Source organism: Hyperolius riggenbachi, chromosome 3 (assembly GCF_040937935.1).
Source record: "Hyperolius riggenbachi isolate aHypRig1 chromosome 3, aHypRig1.pri, whole genome shotgun sequence".
In the NCBI taxonomy this organism is placed as follows: domain Eukaryota; kingdom Metazoa; phylum Chordata; class Amphibia; order Anura; family Hyperoliidae; genus Hyperolius; species Hyperolius riggenbachi.
In genome coordinates, this window is record NC_090648.1 from 171132874 (window position 1) to 171154626 (window position 21753).

The window sequence follows — 21753 nt, forward strand, 5'->3', positions numbered from 1 at the left end:
GCAGAATTCTTCTGAAACTATGGAAATCTCACCAGATTCAGCTATTCTAATATAAAGAAATATCTACAGCAGTGTCAAAAGGTAAAATTCCACTTTTGTTGGATAAAAAGAAAAAAAAACAAAAACAGAACTTTGCATTTTTGGTTCAGATTTATATATTACAAGCATTATTACAGCTTGATAACTGTTTTTGTGGATATAAAGACAGTGATTTATCAATCAATGGAGGAGACTTACAGCTTGATTCTCTAAGCTATGTAAGTAAGAATCCTCAGCGCACGCTACAAGCTATGTAGCGTGCGCTTCTAACTTACGTAAACTTCCTTGTTTAGTGGCTGCTCTTTACTCCCGCCCTCAACCTCATCGCATCCTGTAGCTGTTTAGGATGTGATCCCCACACTATGATTGGCCCAATAGGCTGCCTGTTAAGTGACTGGCAGCCTATTGGGCCCATCAAAGCGCAGGGATCACGTCCTAAACAGCTACAGGACGCGATGAGGTTCAGGGCGGGAGTAAAGAGCGGCCACTAAACAAGGAAGCATGCACAAGTTAAAAGTGCACGCTACATAGCTTGTGAAGATTTTTATTCGCGCTGCTCAAACTAGCAGTGAATCAAGCTGCAAGTGTTAAAAGTGAATAGCAAAGACTCTTGTGCTATGTAGGCATTTTTGGACTGGCTCATGGCAACAGTTCTCCAAACAGTGTACATCCAAGTACTGTAGACAAGACTGCATTAAATCTGAGCTTCCCATCAGCCTTGGACATTCTTACATGGCTGCAGATTGATTATTTAAAAAGACAAGACAAATAATTATATTGCGCTTTTTTTCTGGCGGACTTAAAGCACCAGAGTAGAAGCCACTGGGACGCGCTCTACAAGCAGTAGCAGTGTTAAAGTGTCTTGCCCAAGGTCTCCTACTGAGTAGGTGCAGGCTCACGGAGCCGAGCCGAGATTTTATCCCAGGTCTCCTGTGTCAGAGGCAGAGCTCTTAATCGGTACACTATCCAGTCAGATATCTTTCCATCTCAACCTGCAAAATGACTTCTGTAGCAACCATTGATAATTATGGCTATTTTAGGACAACAGTTGAATTTCCCTGTAATATTGGTGCAATTTCATTTTAAAGACAACCTCTATAAAGCATCATCATCCTGGCAATAACTGAGCCTGTTAAAGTGACCCTGTCGTGAGAGGAATATGAGGCTGCCATATTTAGCTCCGTATAATCAACGCCAATTGACCGGGTGACCTGCTGATCCTTTGCCTTCATTACTTTAAGTCACAGACACACAACTAGTTCACAGGTCAGGTGATTTGGTTAAGGGTCCTTCCACACTGCGTCCGTTGCCTTCTGCCACAACGGACAATGTGATTTCATCCCAACATGATGCAATTATAGTTCTAGGGTACATTTACATTGGGTGCAGCATGGTCAGTCAAGGTAACTGGACAATGTGTGTTTACAGTGGCAGAGAAGCATAATGAATGCATTGCATCGCACTTGTGATGTATGATGCAACTAGAAAGTTCATCACCCTACCTGCATGCTGGTTACAGGTGTGTGATTCAGACACTACTGAAGCCAAAGACATTAGGATAGCCAGAGTACTGGCATTGTCTAAATGGAAATAAATATGGCAAATGCCCTCATCACTCTCACTACAGGGACACTAACTGGTTTCTTAGACACTGCATGCTGCACTGCGGCATGTATATAGGTACTCTACCTATACTCGAGGTTTCAGAAAGTTGGCATTGACATGGAGCTCTGTGGAAACTCTAGAGAGGGAGTATAATGATATACGGTAGATGTATCCAGACAGCCTCTCAGGGAAAAGAATTGGAATATTTTGTGACTGCAGATTGGCTTACTGATGTAAAGGTACAGGTTATACATCTCATAAAGGTCATGCAAAGATAGACAGAATATTTCCCACCACTAACTCCATAAGCCCCAGTGGTGCTGCTGCTAGTAGATAGACCCACCCCGGTAGCAGTTCCTAATCCAGCCCACTTCCTTGGGAATGCCCTATGCATGAATACCTCTTTGGCATTAACATACATAGGGCTACTGAAAACTATAGACATCTAAAATGATTACTTGGCTGGCAGTCATTGTTTTGCGCATTCAGTCAATGATGCAACTGGCTAGGGCATTTTCAGTCTTAGCCAAAGATAATTGCTACACAAATGTGGCACCACCACCAGCCCTGGCTCCAAATCATAGCACAATTACCCACCCTGTTCATAACTAGTCTTAACAACTTGATCAATCTGCGGGTACAAATAAGTTTCAATAGACTGGTTGTATGTTCCCCTTTCAAACACAGACATGTTGGTTCCATGTTACATATGTGACAGAAACCTCTTCAATCTTTTACAGATGTTGAATTTTTTTTAAGTACATAGTGATGTGATGGTACTAGAAGATTTCCAGACAGTGTGGGACTAAGTCTCAGCATGCTTTGCCAGCCAGCCAGTCTAAGTTTGCAACATGAATGCGCTGCTAGTGAAAGCAGGTAAGGTAAAGTGCATTACCTTATTGCCAGATGATCTCTTTTCCAGAAGGATGCGAAATCTGTTGCATGTACGCTTATTATCTTTTAAGCCTTGACCAAGGCCACGGTTATCATCCTGCATCAAACGGCGATCCAGTATGACCTCCAGCTGACCTACATGATAGAGAAGACTGGTAAGCGGACACGTTACTATAAAAAGGTACATTATTTGTTATTTAGTATTTTCATACTTTCCTGTGTTGCGTATTGTTAGAAAAATATGGTAACAAGTTGCATTTGATTTTGTTAATAACCAAATCCACAGAAAATAAAATCAGAAGGACCAGAGCAATTTTCACCTTTCAGTGCTTCTCCCCTTTATTCACCAATAACTTAATCAATACTTATCACAGCAAAATAGTTACATAGTTGTTAGGGTTGAAGAAAAAAAAAAAAAAAAAAAGACATACGTCAACCAGAAATGATCTACATCTTTGTTTTTTTCTGCCTCCATTTAGGTGTTCTTAGGGTGGTACATTTGCTAAGAATTATTTTATTCTAAATGCATTTTAACTGGAATAATAAGAAGAAAAAATAGAAAAAAACTATTTCTCAGTTTACGGCCATTAGAGTTTTAAAATGATACAGGCTACCATAATTAAAGCTCATGTACTTTATTGCCCATTTGACCCAGTTATTACACAGTTTCAATTATGTCCCTATCACAATGTATGGCGCCAATATTTTACTTTAGAAATAAAAATGACAATTAAAATAAAATACATAGTTACTTTAGAGATTGAACTTTTTTTAATGTTTGTTAAGAGGGGATATTACTGTTATTTTGAAAAATATTGGTTTGTAAATAGTGATAGACGCAAAACTGAAAAAATGCACCTTTTTAATTGTAATTTTTTTTAAATGCAAATGTTTTATTTGGGTATTTATGGGAGAGTGTGGGAGGTAAGGAGTACATTTTAAATTATGTGTAGGTCTTTTTATTGAAATAAATGTATGTAGGTGTGATTTACTATTTGGCCACAAGATGTCCTCACACATTTTCTACCTGACACATACTAATAGTACACAAGCAGGAAGTAATGCATGCAAGTGTAACTTTGTTTGTTACAATGACCACAGGTATGCCAGCGATCATTGACACAGGGACTTCTGGTACCCATACACGGTACGATAAAAACGTTTGATTTTCCTATTTTTTCAACCAAAACGATCGAATGAAAGTTGAAAAGAATATTTTTTTCGATCAAGAAAAAGTAATGGTTATCCCGTTTTTCGATAAAACTCCGATCGGACACGTTGGAAAAATCTTTATATTTTATCTAACGGAATAATCAAACTAAATTATCTAATTGAAAAAAATGAAAAATGGTACCATGTATGGGCACCTTTAGAACAATGAATGGGAACTGCATTCCCATTCATTGATCTCCCCTCTAACGATTGGCAGCGGTTACGCGCTTGGGAGCAAAAGAGGAATATCTACGCCCCTGAGACAGGAACAGTCTTCCCGCGGGGCGTAGATATACTGCTGCAAACGTGGCTAGTGGATAAACCACTACAAATATATCTTCCATGGCAACAACCCACTGCTGAATATCAGCATATAGGTTTCCCTATGTAAATGCTGGAATGTTGGATAAATGAATGTTGGAGTGGACCTCAGATACACTCTGAAGTCACACCACTGCCTACTCTGATGTAAATTTACTTTACACCAGGATATCCATTTTGGCAGTCCCTTGTATTGTATACAAAAGAAAAGAAACATTTCCAACCAATACTGTATGGCAGGGATGCTGCTGTGTTTGGGAGTTTACATTATGGAAACATGGCATGGCATACTTGCTGTACACTCACCACTTCTTAGGCTGGATACACCTAGAGCCTGCCCTGTATGCAGTGTTAGTCTGCTCCTCTCATCCTGGATGTACGCCATCACTGGCATTGGATAAAAGTTGGCTTGAAGGGGAAGTTTTTTGAAAAATTTCCTGGTCTGAATCTGTAAAGAACAACAAGAACTACATTGGTGAATGGTGATTTGTGTTGTTCACATGCATTTTAGCAGGATGAACTGGTATCTGAATAGCAGAACACAGTCTACACGCCATGGTAGATACAGTTTCTGACACGGCAATGCCACCAAAATAATCATTGCTCTTCTGAAATAATAAGATCCTAAACATAGCTTCGAGCTCACATTGCTTTCTAACTTCATACTTTGCTCAAACTGAAGAAAAAACATTTGTGTATGGAAAAAGTAAGCAAATGGTAGATGACCTGCAGTCGGGCTACACTACAACAAAATCTTAAAGCATACTAAGCACCTTGGTGCTCCTATGTTCAGAAAACACCAGAAACAAATCATTATTTGTGTGGGCTTTGGAGTGTAGCTCCCCTCTCCAAATGAAAGCCTCCATTTTCTGTGTCCTGTGCCACAGGTTGAAATTTACGCAGTGACTTTGTGTCCCTGGCAGTCGCAATGCATGCTAGTAATGATGTTGGGAGATTTAGTTCACTGAAGTGTTTACATCTCCCAGCCACTGAGATGTAATCACGTTAATGGGAACTACATCTCCCGGTATGCATTGCAGCTCCCAAGAACATAGTAGAAAACTGCAGGAACCTGCGCTTCTGCAGCATGGGGAGAAAATGGAGGCCTCCATTTATTGGGGGGTGGGGGGGGGCGCCTACTGAGCAGCCCCCATAAGTAATTGCCTGCTTCACCCCGAAAGCCCACACAAATAAACCAGCCTTAGGGGGGAGTTCATCTGGGAAGTTTTCAAAACTTTGAGCACACTTCTATTTAAAATGACAGCTGAACTTCAGAACATTTTCCATCTGCAGTTGCACAGCCCTCAAGATTGCTGCCTCAGATTTTAAGGTGAATCTGTGTCTGTTTATTGGGCGAGTCTCAAGACAAAATTGTCCTACCTCATTTAGCAGTTCCTATTGGCCAACTGTCATTATTTCTAGTCATGCAACACTGGTGACAAAATTAGTGAGCACCAGTGATGACAGCTGGCCACACTTTAAAATTAGGCCTAAAGGTGGCCACACACACACACACACACACACACACACACACACACACACACACACACCATACAATTTTTTTAAAATATCTGTTCAATTCAAGAATAGCAATCAATTTTTGTGACTGATTGTAAAAATTCAAAACTCTGACCAATGTACCACACACCTATGTTCATTTTTTCCCCAATCAGTAAAATAATTGAAAGCTCAGAAAAAATTGATTAGAACTGTACATCAGGTAATTGACAATCCATCACACACCATACAATTCTTCATAAAGTTGGTCTGAAATTTCTAACACGTCCAATGTCTAAAAACTAGACAAAACAAAACAAAACAAACAAAAAAAAAAACACCGGGAAATTCGATCGGATTTAATCGAAAACAAAGAAAAGCTCTTGATTTTTCGGGACAAGCGATTGAAATTATCAAATTGGTGAGAAATTGGATCTTTTAATTGTATGGTGTGTGTGGCCGCCTTAAGTCCTGCTCCATCAACAGTTGGACACAGTTTCAATTTAAAGGCCAGCTCAGGTAAGAAACTTCAGTTTTCAGTAGCATGGGTAGAGGTTGGAAGATGCTGTTTATTGTTATAGGTTTATAAGTTTATTAGTGCTGTCTGTGTCCATTTAAGGGCTTTTTTACATTAGTCCTGCATGCTGCGTTTTTTCTGCATATTTCTTCTTGTGTTGCTAGCATCCAGTGAAAATAAAAAATCTGAATTGTTATTTGCAGTGTACTAGGAGCCTCAGGGAACTTTCCCTTCATTATCTTCTCTCTGACTAGAGATGGCCCGAACCTCCAATTTTCGGTTTGCGAACCGCGAACTTCAGCAAAAGTTCGGTTCGCGCTACCTTTCGCGAACCACAATAGGCTTCAATGGGGAGGCGAACTTTGAAAACTAGAAACACTTATGCCTGCCACAAAAGTGATGGAAAAGGTGTTTCAAGGGGTCTAACATCTGAGTTTTTGCATGGATGATTGGGATAGATGCCAAAACTCCCGGGGGAAAAATTTGGATTTGACGCAAAGCAGCGTTTTAAGGGCAGAAATCAAACTGCATGATAAATTGGAGGCCTAAAGTGCTTTAAAACATCTTGCATGTGTGTTCATCAATCAGGGAGTGTAATTAGAGTACTGCTTCCCACTGACACACCAAACTCACTGTGTAACGCACTGCAAACAGCTGTTTGTGTAGAGACGGCCCTGCTGGACTGGTGCGCACCATGGCGAGAGTGCAGGCAGTGGCGGTTTTAAAGCCCATATGGTCGCTGGGCTGTGGTAGCTCAATGATAGAACAACAGTGACTGTCCAGCTGATCAAATTTGGTCTGTCCACAATGAAGCAACGACCTCACCTTGGGTGTGCAGCCCCCCGAGACACTCAAATAGGGTCCTAAGTGGGGGGGGTGCTTGAAATTAAAAAAAGGGGCCTCCCCCCCCCCCCCCCCGGGGACAGTGGCAAGTGGCAGGGGACCTTCCCCCATTAACCCCCTTGCTCTTTAGTGACATATGACCTTCACACATCCTTCCTGCTCTACAACTGTCCCAAACCATCTGCCAGAGTGTGTCCACTTAACACACACACTCAGTCACAAAAGCGATAGCTGCATTCAATGGTGTGGAGTCAGACAAACCTGATACCGGTGGCCGCGTGTTCACCACTACTCGTTTTTGTCTTCTTGGCAGCCGAGTCTCCGCTGTCATGACATCAGGATGGCAACAACGTTACATGACACGCGTGGTTGCCATGGAGATGCCAAGCTTTGAGGAACTTCCTACTTGTTGGTGCCTGTGCAGCCTGGGGCACTGCACCTCTCTGCGACCAGTGAATATAAGTTACTTACTGCAGCTCTGCTGCAACCAGTCCACTCCACACCAAAATGGTGCCTTAGGCAAGATAACACCTTTTCCCCTTCCCTGATGGTCACCTGGCTTATTTAGTTAGATTTGGTGGAGACTTGCATCCACCAGGCCCCTAGGCCTTCTCCAGGCAGCTGCCTAGGCCTTGTGGATGATCCAGCTCTGTATGCCATACAGCACATGCTGGCACTATGCACCTTAAATAAAAACGGCACGCACACCACAAGTTCCAAAATTAAGTACCCACAGAACAATTTCAGGTATCATATCCTCTAATTGCAGGATCAGATTATCAAACAAGACAGTCTCATTTCAGAACACTTTTTCATAAACATTATGGGATATTTAAATATGTTACTCCCTGTTAGGATAGGATTGGAGTGGGTATATCATGACATTGAAGGGCTAGTGAGATGGTACAATAGTTAAAGGGACACTTAAGTAAAAAAAAAAAAAATGAGTTTTACTCACCTAGGGCTTCCAATAGCCCCCTGCAGCTCTCCGGTGCCCTCGTCGTCTCCCTCCGATCCTCCTGGCCCCGCCGGCAGCCACTTCCTGTTTCGGTGACAGGAGCTGACAGGCTGGGGACGCGAGTGATTCTTCGCGTTCCCAGACACATTAGCACCCTCTATGCTGCTATATGGTATATGATATATGCTATAGCAGCATAGATGGCGCTATTGTGGCCAGGAACGCGAAGAAACATTCGCGTCCCCAGCCTGTCAGCTCCTGTCACCGAAACAGGAAGTGGCTGCCGGCGGGGCCAGGAGGATCGGAGGGAGACGGCGAGGGCACCGGACAGCTGCAGGGGGCTATTGGAAGCCCCAGGTGAGTAAAACTCATTTTTGTTTGTTTGACTTAAGTGTCCCTTTAAGCATTTATAACCCATTCTTTTGATAAGCACAGTGTGTTGGTAGTGTAGGTGAGACCAGATAAAAGAAGTAGAATGGAGACAGGAAGTAGTAGAGGGTCAGAATTGATGACATGGATGAGAAGATAGATATGAGTGGAATAGAGGCATAGTGGAAAGCACTATTGTATTATAGTGCTGAGGCCTAGGTGTGAACATTGACCATGGCAAAATCTGCCTGGAGTTTCTATGGTCCTCTGGATTTTATTCAGACACTTCATATTCTCCTACAACCCAAAAACATACTAACTGGTTCCCCCAAAACAATCATATAGTAAAAATAGAATTAGACTGTGAGCTCCTCTGAGGACAGTTTGTAACAGGACTATGTACTCTGTAAAGTGATGCAGAAGATGTCAGTGCTTTATAAATACAGAATAATAATAATAATAATAATAATTATTATTATATGATAGGACAATAGACTATGGTAGAGATTAGAGTGTGAGCTCCTCTGAGAATAGTCAGTAACATGATACATGACTATGTACTCTGTAAAGTGCTGCAAAAGATGTCAGTGCTATATAAATACAGAATAATAATATGGTAGGACATTACACTATGACTATGGTAGGGATTAGAGTGTGCTGCTGACACTGGGCGCTACTGTGCGCTTCTGGGTGGAAGAGTGACACTGGTGCTACTAGGTGGGAGGGTGACACTGGTGCTACTAGGCGCTGCTGGGTGGGAAGGTAACACTGGACACTACTGTGCGCTGCTGTCAGGTAGCGTGACACTGGCGCTACTGTGTGGAAGGGTGACACTGGATGCTACTGTGCACTGCTGGCAGGGAGGGTGACACTAGCGCTACTGTGTGGAAGGGTGACACTGGATGCTACTGTATGCTGCTGGCAGGGAGGGTGACACTGGCTCTTCGCTCCCCTCCCCCAATCTGTAATCTTCTGCTACTTGGGCTAGTGGGTGCTGTGCTCTCCCCATCCCTCATGACTTGGCTGCGGTCTTCAGAGATGTCTTCCAGCAGTGCTGGAGAAGGAGCTGGATAGGGGCTAGTCTGTAGATGAATCATATTGTAGTAAAATCAATGTCGGCTATCTATCTCAGTGGAGTGGATTGACATTTTTCTTATGGTCAAAAGCTTGGTGTGGTGGTGTGGTGGTGCAGTCTGGTGTTGTACGCAAAACTTTCATTTTATTGCAAGGGCTATCATTCATAAAGCGTTCCCGCATGCGGAAATGCTAAGAACAGCCGACTTTACCGAGCACTGAGCAAAATTTGTATTCATAAAGGCTGTTTCCGCATGCGAAGCGGACTTTTCCGAGCAGAACGATAAATCACCGCATTCTGCGGTGATTCTATGCGGAAATGTAACAAAATGTAAATTCATAAAAACTAATGTAAGCGGTATGCGGACGGGGATTACCGCTCCCCTGGATGTAGCGAGAAGCATGCGGTATACATGTAAGTGAATGGGACAGACCTCCCAAGCAGCAGCAGAGAGAACACCGCATGGAGGGACTCGGCCAGCTTCTCCTGTTTCCGCATGCCTACCGACAGCCTACAGCGGGATATCTCCACACTCCTATAGCAACAGGCAACATTTTTATGAATTACCACCCAGAAGGCTGAAATACTGACAGTGGTGTTTCCCCGCACGGATTTATTTTACCGACAGCACTTTCATGAATGATAGCCAAGGTGTCTTATATTAATTACTGAGAAACAAGCATAACTGATCTAATTTCTGGATCGCCTGTATAGAAGTCTCAAGTCTGCATTGTGCATGTGCACTAATGAATTCCATAAAGGAGATCAGTCATGCTCGTTTCTCAGTAAATTATATAAATAAAATACATGCACCTCACAATAAACCAAAAGTTTTGTGTGCAACTCCAGACTGCATTAAATTAATTTGCACAGAATCAGCATTCATTTGGTCAGCTTTCCAGCCATTACTCCAGCCAGCAGTCTCTGTGTCACATGTAGCCCTACAGACCTGCCTTATCTGTCAGGGCTCTGAACGAAGTCACACACGCAGCACTGTAAGCATTGGAATTCTTATCTGATCCTGGCTGCAGAGGTCGTATACCTCCAGAGCAGATGACACATCTCACAGCACATTATTTATACCTGGCTGGCTGGGGGTCAGGGAGAAGACAGCTGTCCTGAGAAAAATGTTTGCAGCTCTTTTCTCCTGTTGCTGGCTGCCTGTTCTGCACAGAGTTTGTGGGGGCGGGCTTAGTCGGCTGGCTGCCTCTCTCATTGGCTGGGGAGGCACACCAGCACAAAAAAGAATGTTCCTGATTGGAGGGCGGGAGGGAAGTGGGGGAAAGAGAAGCCTGATGCTTCTCATGTGTGTGGCCCCTATCGCAGCAAAGTGATTATTTTTGATGGATGCCTGTCCCAAAAGGCATCCCCAGGGGGGGAGGGGGTGCTTGAGCAACCAAAGCACCCCCCTGTGCACGTGCCTGCCCTTCACTGCGGCAACGTAATGATCACGAAGGGGAATTGGCACATGTACGCTTCCTCCTGTAACTGTTCCTATTCACGCTCCTCCACAGCTTGATCCACGACTCTACGCAGGGCACGCTCCAGGAAGTAAGCGTGCGGGATCAAGTCGCTGATGGTGCCTTTACTGCGACTCACCAGGTTGGTCACCTCCTCAAACATGTGTCCTTCTACTGTAGTTGTAGAGGTACTGGGTGACCGCTTTCTCCTGTTCTACCAGGCAAGAGAACATAAGGAGGGTCGAATTCCAGCGAGTCGGGCTATCGCAAATCAGGCGTCTCACCGGCAACTTGTTTGTCCGCTGAATATTGGCAAAGCATGCCATGGCCATGTAAGCCCGCCTGAAATGCCCACATACCTTCCTGCCCTGCTTCAGGACATCCTCTAATACTGGGTACTTTGACACAAATCTTTGAATGACTAGATTCAGCACGTGCCATGCAGGGTACATGTGTCAGCTTTCCCAAATTCAAAGCAGAAATGAGATTGCTGCCGTTGTCACACACCACATTGCCAATCTCCAGCTGGTGCGGGGTCAGCCACTGATCCACCTGTTTGTTATGAGCAGCCAGGAGAGCTGCTCCAGTGTGACTCTCCGCTTTGAGGCAAGACATGTCTAAGATGGCGTGACACCGTCGTACCTGGCATGCAGCATAGGCTCTGGGGAGCTGGGGCTGTGTAGTTGGAGAGGAGATCGCAGCACCAGTGGAGTTGAACTGCCACTCAGCCAAGGAGGAGGAGGATGACGACAACGAAGAGGATGTAGCAGGAGGAGAGGAGGTGGCAGGAGGCCTGCCTGCAAGCCGTGGAGGTGTCACAAGTTGGTCCACTGCACAGCCACATACTCCCTGCTTGTCAGCGGTCACCAGATTGACCCAATGGGCTGTGTAAGTAATGTACCTGCCCTGACCGTGCTTGGCAGACCAGGCATCCGTGGTCAGGTGGACCCTTGACCCAACGCTGTGTGCCAGAGATGACCCCACTTGCCTCTAAACTTCACGGTACAGTTTGGGTATCGCCTTTTTAGAGAAATAATTGTGGCCTGGTATCTTCCACTGCGGTGTCCCAATGGCCACAAATTTACGAAAGGCCTCAGAGTCCACCAGCTGGTATGGTAACAGCTTGGGAGCTAACAGTTCCACCAAGCCAGCTGTCAGACGCCGGGCAAAGGGGTGACTGGCAGAAATTGGCTTCTTCCGCTTAAAGATTTCCTTCACAGACACCTGGCTGCTGTGGGCAGAGGAGCAGGAACCGCTCAAGGTCAGAGGCAGAGTGGAGGAGGGTGGCTGTGAAGGTGAAGGGAGAAAGCGGCTGAAGATGATGCACCTGAAGGAGGTAGAGGAGAAGGAGGGGGGCTTTTCTTTTGTGTGCTGCTTTTGCTCAGGTGCTCTTCCCATTGCTGTTTGTGCCTTTTCTGCCTGTGCCTTCGTAAGGCAGTTGTCCCTACGTGGGTGTTGGCCTTTCCGCAGCTCAATTTTTGGAGGCAGAGAGAACAGATGGCATTGCTCCGATCTGAGGCAGACACATTAAAACATTTCCAAACCGCTGAGCCCCCCTGGGGTGATGGCACTATGGTGGCATTAGCAGCTGACGTTCAGGGGCATGTTGGCTGGCTGTCCATAGGTGGCGATACATGGCGCCGGACACTGTCACCAACTGTTTGATGACGAGCTCTCCTGCTTCTTTCAGGAACTCGTCTCCTCCTACTCCTCTCTGAGTCCCCCTCTGAACTGTCCCCCTGTTCTTCTCCTCTATTGGGAACCCACGTGGCATCCATATCATCGTCATCATCATAATCATCCTGCCCAGCTTCGCTTGCCTCAGACACCTCACAAACTGCACCAACAGCAGGTACTTCTTCATACTCCTCCTCACACGTTATGTCCATAGTGTCGCCTAACTCAGACATAGGAGGTGGTGCAACTTGCTTAGCGCCTTCATCTTGTAACAATAATGGCTGTGCATCAGTGATTTCCCCACCAAATAACTCCTGCGAAGTGTCAAATGCAGTGGATGTGGTGCTTGTAGTAGCGATGGTGGCTGCAGAAGATGAGGTGTTCAGTGTTAAATAGTCAACCACATCCTGACAATCTTGGGAGTTGATGGGACGTGCCTTCTTCTGAGCACTGTACTTTGGTCCAGGGCCGCACGAAATCACATCAGCACGACCTTGCACAGACCTGCCGGGTGGCCTTCCTCTGGGTCTGCCTCTACCTGTTTTGTCCATTTAGTCCATATTGGGGGGGGGATAAAGTGAAAGGTATGAACTGACTTGACTAATACAATGTGCAGTCACACGTGCAATTAACAGGTATGCACGGAGTGGTATATCACACTGCGTGGACTCACGTAGGTAGGTGGGTGCACTGAACACAACAGGTAGGTATATGCAGTGATGGGTATACCAAATGTGCACCTGTCTCACACACATGTACCGTGAACAGGTACAGTGACTGGTGGTATTAAATATCACACTGCGTGCGCTCACGTAGGTAGGTGGGTGCACTGAACACAACAGGTAGGTATATGCAGTGATGGGTATTACAAATGTGCACCCGCCACACACACACACACGTACCGTCGTGAACAGGTGCAATGACTGGTGGTATGAACAATGCGTGCGCTCACGTAGGTAGGTAGGTAGGTAGGTGCACTGAACAGTGAACAGGTGCAGTGATTGGGATGGGATTACAAATCTGCAGCTGCCTGTCACACACACAGGTAGTCACTGAATGTGCTGGGCCTGGCAGTGGCACAGTAGGAATTAAGGTGCCAAAGGCCAGCTGCGACTGACTGACAGGGCTGTATATAATGCAAGTGGGCCACACAAAAAAATAAATAAATAATAGATCACAATAACAAGATTAGCTCTCAAAAGAGCTGTTGAGGGGTGCTTTTTTAGCAATAAGAATCAGCAAAGAGCAAGATAACAAGCCTACAAGAGCCTAACTAAGCTTTCCCTATGAGAGTCTGCAGCAGCTCTCCCTTCTCTAATTACTGCAGGCATACGAGTGAGTCCAATGCCTGACGCTGCCTGCCTTTTATAAGGGGGGGGGGGGGGGGGGGAGTGGCTCCAGGAGGGAGTGTAGCCTGATTGGCTACAATGTGCCTGCTGACTGATGTAGAGGGTCAAAGTTGACCCTAATGATGCACTATGGGGGCGAACCGAACTTCCGGAAAAGTTTGTGGTTCTCCGCGAACGCGAACCACGCAAGTTCGCTGGGAACCGTTCGGGCCATCTCTATCTGTGACACGCATCATAGCAAACAGGACCCAGCTGGGATAAAGAGCAATGAACATCTAATACAGGTTTCTAACCCATCCACACAGGAAAAAAAATGTATTGCTGACTGTTATTTATTTTGGTTTTCTATCAATGGTGACATCTGAGAGCTACAGAGTTTGGATCCAGACTATCTCTATCCAGATTCCCCATACATTGAGGCTGAAACTGTATTGCAGGTAATATGGGAATGCTGACAAATAATACATAACCTGAGAAGCATGCGGTAGGCTGCTGGTTTTCTGAGAAACAATAGCTCTATTTTTCATGATTCTCGCACATAGAAAGACGCCTTTCCATGGCTTTACTGAATAAAGTACTTGTAACAAAACTAGAACACCAATTATGTCCAGTCAAATCAATTATATTAAGAGCAATAAAAGCTTATTGAGGTGGTCTGTGTTACCACATAAAGCACTGCACTTCCTAATGCATCTGAAATACTGCCAGCCAGCCTTAAAGGGGAATATCATGAGGATTAACTGGCTTTCACTTGATAAGAACTGAAATTCATACCCATTCAACGTGATTTATCCTTCACATATTCCTTCAAGCATAACAGCAAAACTCCTGAATTTTCATTCTCTAATCCATATTCTATCATCTGGGCATTAGTCAGGAAAATAAAGTGACAGCTTGCTTGACTGACAGATCCAAAGAAAATAAATTAATTGGCTGGGCACTACCTGTGAAAAAACTGCTCATCATTGTCAAAATAGGAGCTGTAGAAGGTTTGGAAAGTTCATTCAAAGTACATTTCTCACGTTCTATGCCCTGATCCACAAATCTTATCTCAACTTGACTTAATTTTATCTCGTCTATCATGTTTTCAGCACTCAAATACCAAAAATAAAAAAATGATAAAGGTTAAATTAATCATGAGCAGTTTAATCTGAGTGTGTTTTTTTAATTGGGAATGCTGACAGGTTAGCTCTTATAGAAGATAAAAATATGCATTATTTATATTTGTTAATTATAATGTATGCTTATTTAGTACACAGGGTCAAATTGGAATACACTCAGTTTGGGAAACACCTAGGCCATTATTCAATCAACTTTTTGTCCCAAGTTTTTCCGAAGTGATATTTTAACACTTCTTTAAAAAAAATATGCCTTTTAAGGGCCTGTCTCCACTAGTCTTTTTTTGTGTGCATTTTCTGCACAGGAAAACTGCAATCAATATTAATCAATGGGCTAGTTGACACTTGAATGCATTTTTCACATAGAAAAAAACAAGTGTCAGCAACGCAACACTGTCAGACAACTCATGCAGAAAAACGAATGTACAGAAACACTGACGAGTGGAGACAGGCCCTAAGTCACTGACAAAGAAGAAAATACTCAATTTTGACAGTGCATTTTTACCTACTTTTTAGTATTTTTTTCAATTGCAGAATGCTGAAAAGATTTGAAAAGGTGAGAAAATATCACCTAAAAGAAAAACTTCAGAGAAAAAGTAAATTGTATAAGGGGCCCTAGTTCTTTACTTTTCTTGCTCTTTTCAATCACTATGAAAGCTACATGAGTGCATTACTGAAGCTTGCACACTGTAAAAGGGAAGTTGGCAACCTGAAAGCCATTGAGGTCTGTAAAGAAGATGTCTTCACTCTGTATATCAGTGCTGAGCCTCATAGCAATCTCCTTATTGACATGATCACGAATATCAACGGTGGAGCTGACGTCTAGGGATAGTCCTTCAGTTCCTGTCAAAGCATGAGAGTACTGGAAATAAGCAAAATACACATTGACAGACAACACAGAAAAGACATAGGACATTTACCACATGTCTGTAAAGAATTTTGTCATACATTGTATATTAATAAAGCAGTATTTGCTGGGACCTGAGGATTGAATTTACTATATCAAGAGATTTACTATATTAGAGAGTGTACTCTAATGAGATTCTACTGTAGATACTTCCTTTACCACATTCACCTCTTTTCAGCTGAAGAAGCTTCATGTAATAGTAATTAAAAACATTTGCTAGAATTCCAGCGCTGCACACTACCACAGTTGATCCCAAATGAGTAAGTACCGGGTGCAGCAATTTGTACATCCTCTCCAGCTCACTCCCAAATCTCACCTGTGTATACCTATCACAAAGGCACATGACCAGCTGAGCTCCCACTGTGATCATGTGACCTTTCCTCTGCTTACAGATCACATATGGGTATCACAAAGGGAAAGTACTGACTGGGAGCTCTCCGGCTGTGATTAGAAGACATTTCTACTAAATCAGCATATGAATGCTGTGTACTGACCCCGAACAACAGCCTTACTATATGAAATGATGTGAGAAAGAACAGCATGACTCAGCAGTAGTGAGGGTTCAGAAGTTATGACGTTGGCAGCCAGAAGGCACTGCTAAGGAGACGGCTGCCAAGCTGCACAATCCACTACATCTAATCAGACATCACTGCAGCTTTCCATAAAAAGGAAAATGCCATCATGGAAACAAAACAATCTAAGCTTTTATTAAAGCAATTCTTAAAACGAAAATACATTTCTGAGATAATGAATTGTATGTGTAATACAGATAATAAACAGAACATTAATAGCAAACAAAAAAAGTCATTTAATTTCTAGTTATATAGCTTTATTTATAACATTGCACCAGACTGTCACAGTTGCAGTTTATAATCCACAATCTATTTTAAGCTATAAAACAAAGCAGAAACAATGACCCTTTGAACTTTCCTGCAGTAAAAACTTATCATGAACTGTGTTCTCACTGCTTCTTGGCTGTTTAAGGTCTTCATAAAACAGGACCGAGTTCCACCAAGTTGGTCGAATAGCTCAGAGAAGCTCTTTTGCAAAAACAACAACTCGTGTTTTTACTCTTCCTGTACTGGAAAACAACATGCGACTCTTTTCTTTGCTACGAATGGTCTTTTTTCTTAGCTAAACTACACATACAATTCATTATCATTAAAGTTTATTTTCGCTTCAGATTTGCTTTTAAACACAGCTGTGGCAGAATACAGAGTTGTTGGTTCAACTCTATGGATCCACTACAGGTACACTAATTGACATCTCTGGGAGGGGAACTATGTAGCTGTATGTCATAGGTTTTTGATGTCCAACTATATAGATTCCAGCATTACAACCGTGATTAAAAAATAAACATTGATTAAAATCTTAACATACGGTTTTTCATAAAAATGTCACAACTGTAGATTGTATAGAAAACTCATTTTCATTATACAACATTTAAATACAATTCTGTGTTTACAGGTTAGTCTGTAGACCCAGGATAAAGACCCACTGACCTGGTAGGTTGTAGAGCCTCATAGTGTGCTGAACATGCTGAAAGAGACAGGTCACCTCAGAAAAAAATGGACCTTCAGTAATTCTCACCACAGGGGGGTCTTTAGGAGTATATGGCTGCAATATCAAAAACATATGTCCATTTACATGAATGTTATACCTAAATGATGTAAATGTTCTACTCGCAAAACACCGTCAAGAAGAATATATTTCTTAGAAGTCATAGCATCAATAGGCTAGCAGAAATGTGATTACATTAAAGGTGGCCAATAACGATATAATTTCCTGAACAATTGTTTACGAACAGTTCTTTCTATGAACGATCGGAAATTATAGTTTGGAACCACTAATGGACAAAAATAACCTAACCAAATCAATCAAATTAATGAAATCGGTCCAAATTGATTCCAAATCTAATCAGATGGTTAAAAGATTTTTTTCGTCCATTAGTGGTGCCAAACTATAATTTCCAATCGTTCATATGGAGCGACTTTGCCCTGCTATAAGACGGGGAGAGGAAGGCAATTTATAGACATAACGGAATACAGATTTTCAGGAGGGAAAAGAGCAATAGCTGACAACTATCTAATCCATCTCGGGGCCCTTTCATACAGACAGCATTCTGATCCAATTTCCAGAACACTTTTTACTGATCGCCTGGGAATCATGCGGATGCACTCATGCTGAATGTGTTCAGATTTTCCCAAAAGGCAATTGCTGATCCCACTGTATTTCTCTTCTTTGCATTTACAATTCTGTTCAATGAAAAGAAAATCACAAAATGCAAAAAGCGTAATCACTCTGCAGTGAAAGGGGCCTAAAGGCTCATACACACATCAGACTATAGTCTTTACATAGTTACTTTGGTTGAAAAAAGACATACGTCCATCGAGTTCAACCAGTACAAAGTACAACTCCAGCCTGCTCCCTCACATATCCCTGTTGATCTAGAGGAAGGCGAAAAAACCCTTAGGGCTCTTTCACACTACAGGCAGCGGTGAAAGGCTAAAACGCTGCGTTTTGGCTGCAGGCGTTTTCAAGGCGTTTTAACGCCTATACATTACAATCAATTGTAATGAGAAACGCTGCGGTAGGCCCAGAAAAAGCGCCTGGGAGCGTTGAAACGCAACGCTCCAAAACGCGGCGTTTAGTGTGAATGGTAAAATGAAAGTCTATGGACTTTCTTTTACCTAGGAAAACGCCAACTTCGGCCGTGGCGTTAAAACGCTGAAAAAGCCCTCTGGTGTGAAAGGGCCCTTACAAGGCATGGTCCAATTAGCCCCTAAAGGGAAAAATTCCTTCCCGACTCCAGATGGCAATCAGATAAAATCCCTGGATCAACATCATTAGGCATTACCTAGTAATTGTAGCCATGGATGTCATTCAACGCAAGGAAAGCATCTAAGCCCCCTTTAAATGCAGGTATAGAGTTTGCCATAACTACTTCCTGTGGCAATGCATTCCACATCTTAATCACTCTTACTGTAAAGAATCCTTTCCTAAATAAATGGCTAAAACGTTTTTCCTCCATGCGCAGATCATGTCCTCTAGTCCTTTGAGAAGGCCTAGGGACAAAAAGCTCATCCGCCAAGCTATTATATTGCCCTCTGATGTATTTATACATGTTAATTAAATCTCCTCTAAGGCGTCTTTTCTCTAGACTAAATAAACCCAGTTTATCTAACCTTTCTTGGTAAGCGAGACCTTCCATCCCACGTATCAATTTTGTTGCTCGTCTCTGCACCTGCTCTAAAACTGCAATATCTTTTTTGTAATGTGGTCCCCAGAACTGAATTCCATATTCCGGATGTGGCCTTACTAGAGAGTTAAACAGGGGCAATATTATGCTCGCATCTCGAGTTTTTATTTCCCTTTTAATGCATCCCAAAATTTTGTTAGCTTTAGCTGCAGTGGCTTGGCATTGAGTACGATTATTTAACTTGTTGTCGATAAGTACTCCTAAGTCCTTCTCCAAGTTTGATGTCCCCAACTGTATCCCATTTATTTTGTATGGTGCTAGACCATGGGTACGACCAAAATGCATGACTTTACATTTTTCAACATTGAATTTCATCTGCCATGTATGTGCCCATATAGCCATCCTATCCAGATCCTGTTGCAATATGACACTATCTTCCTGAGAGTTGATGATTCTGCACAATTTTGTATCATCTGCAAAAATAGCAACATTGCTCACTACTGCATTCACTAGGTCATTAATAAATAAATTGAAGAGCACTGGACCCAGTACAGACCCCTGTGGGACCCCACTGCAAACAGTCTCCCATTTTGAGTATGATCCATTGACCACAACTCTTTGTTTTCTGTCCATTAGCCAGTTTCCTATCCATGCACACAGACTCTTCCCCAGTCCTTGCATCCTCAACTTTTGCACCAGACTTTTGTGTAGAACAGTGTCGAAGGCCTTTGCAAAGTCCAAGTATATCACATCTATAGCATTCCCAATATCCATATTAGCATTCACTACCTCATAAAAGCTGAGCATGTTAGTCAAACAGGACCTGTCTTTAGTAAACCCATGTTGATGCTGAGAAATAAGATTATTTTCTACTATGAAGTCATGTATAGTATCTCTTAGTAACCCCTCAAATAGTTTGCATACAACTGATGTTAAGCTTACAGGTCTATAATTTCCTGGAACTGATTTTTTGCCCTTCTTAAATAATGGGAAAACGTGGGCTGTACGCCAATCCACTGGGACTCTGCCAGTTGCAAGAGAGTCACAAAAGATAAGATAAAGGGGTTTATCTATAACTGAACTTAATTCCCTTAAGACCCGAGGATGCATGCCATCCGGGACAGGTGCCTTGTCTATTTTTAATTTATTTAGTCTTGCCTTTACTTCTTCCTGCGTTAAGTATTTATTATTACAGTTAGAAGATTGAGACTCTTCTGCCTCTGTAATTTGCAACAGTGCTGTTTCCTTTGTGAAGACAGAAGCAAAGAAAGCATTTAATAACTCTGCCTTCCCTTGGTCATCCACCATTGAGTTCCCACCCTCATCCTTTAGGAGTCCTATACAGTCAACCTTTCTTTTTTTAGAGTTGATGTACTTGTAAAACTTTTTTGGGTTAGATTTGATATCCCTAGCGATTTGATTTTCAGCTTCGATCTTTGCCAGCCTAATTTCTTTTTTACAATTTTTATTGCACTCTTTATAATTGCTGAGTGCAGCCTCGGTCCCCTCCTGTTATAGGACCTTATAGGCATTCTTTTTCCTCTTCATTTTATCTCTAACATTTCTATTCATCCATATAGGCCTTTTTTTATTCCTAGACATTTTGTTTCCATATGGGATATACATACTACAATATTGATTGAGAATACGTTTAAAAGCTTTGGAAATTGAAAGATCACAGACCAATCTTACCACCCTTCATGTAGTATGAGAACCATACCTTCACAGTCTTTTCTATGGAGCTGAACTCCACATCAGAAAAAAATCTGTACAGACACAAAAGATCAGTATCTGTAAAAGATCTGTTCCTGCCAAAGATCCGTTCCTGCAAATTGCATTCATAGTCTATGAGATCTTCAGATCATCATACACACCTTGTTTAATTGACATTCATCTGCAGATCAGACAATCATCTGCTGATCTGAAAATCCATCCTGGTGGATCTGATCTGCAGATGAATGTCTGTTAAACAAGGTGTGTATGATGATCTGCAGATCTCATAGACTATGAATGCATTTTGCAGGAACGGATCTTTGGCAGGAACAGATCTTTTGCAGACACTGATATTTTGAATGTCTACAGCATCTTTGTGTGCAGCATCTTGCAAAGGTTTCTGTCTGATGGGGAGTTCAGCTCCATAGAATAGACTGTGTAGGTATGGCTCTCATACTACATGGAAGGGGGTAAAATTGGTCTGTGATCTTTCATTTTCCAAAGACTATTGTCTGCTGTGTGTATGAGCCTTAAGTGACTTAAGGCTCATACACTCATCAGACTATGGTCTTTGGAAAATGAAAGATCACAGACCAACCTTACCACCTTCCATGTAGTATGAGAGCCATACTCTACACAGTCTTTTCTATGGAGCTGAATTCCACATCAGAAAAAAATCTTTGCAAGATGCTGCACACGCAGATGCTGCACAGACACAAAAGATCAGTATCTGCAAAAGATCTGTTCCTGCCAAAAATCCATTCCTGCAAATTGCAATGATAGTCTATGAGATCTGCAGATCAGCATACACACATGATTTAACTGACATTCATCTGCAGATCAAGCAATCATCTGCAGATCTGAAAATCCATCCTGGTGGATCTGATCTGCAGATGAATGTCAGTTAAATCATGTGTGTATGATGATCTGCAGATCTCATAGACTAGATTTTTTTCTGATGTGGAGTTCAGCTCCATAGAAAAGACTGTGTAGAGTATGG

At 42.7% G+C, this 21753-nt stretch overlaps 1 protein-coding gene across 2 annotated transcripts in view; it reads right to left on the bottom strand.

Moving 5' to 3' along the window:
* MAN2A2 (mannosidase alpha class 2A member 2) overlaps nucleotides 1-21753 on the bottom strand; it is a 200320-nt gene that overhangs the window by 16957 nt on the left and 161610 nt on the right. For both annotated transcript variants that reach the window (XM_068275259.1, XM_068275261.1), the window contains exons 17-20: nucleotides 17344-17458; nucleotides 15644-15777; nucleotides 4378-4519; nucleotides 2540-2673 (exon numbers count right to left, since the gene is read on the bottom strand). In XM_068275259.1, coding sequence (XP_068131360.1) covers nucleotides 2540-2673; nucleotides 4378-4519; nucleotides 15644-15777; nucleotides 17344-17458 — 525 coding nt within the window. The remainder of the gene's footprint in view (nucleotides 1-2539; nucleotides 2674-4377; nucleotides 4520-15643; nucleotides 15778-17343; nucleotides 17459-21753) is intronic.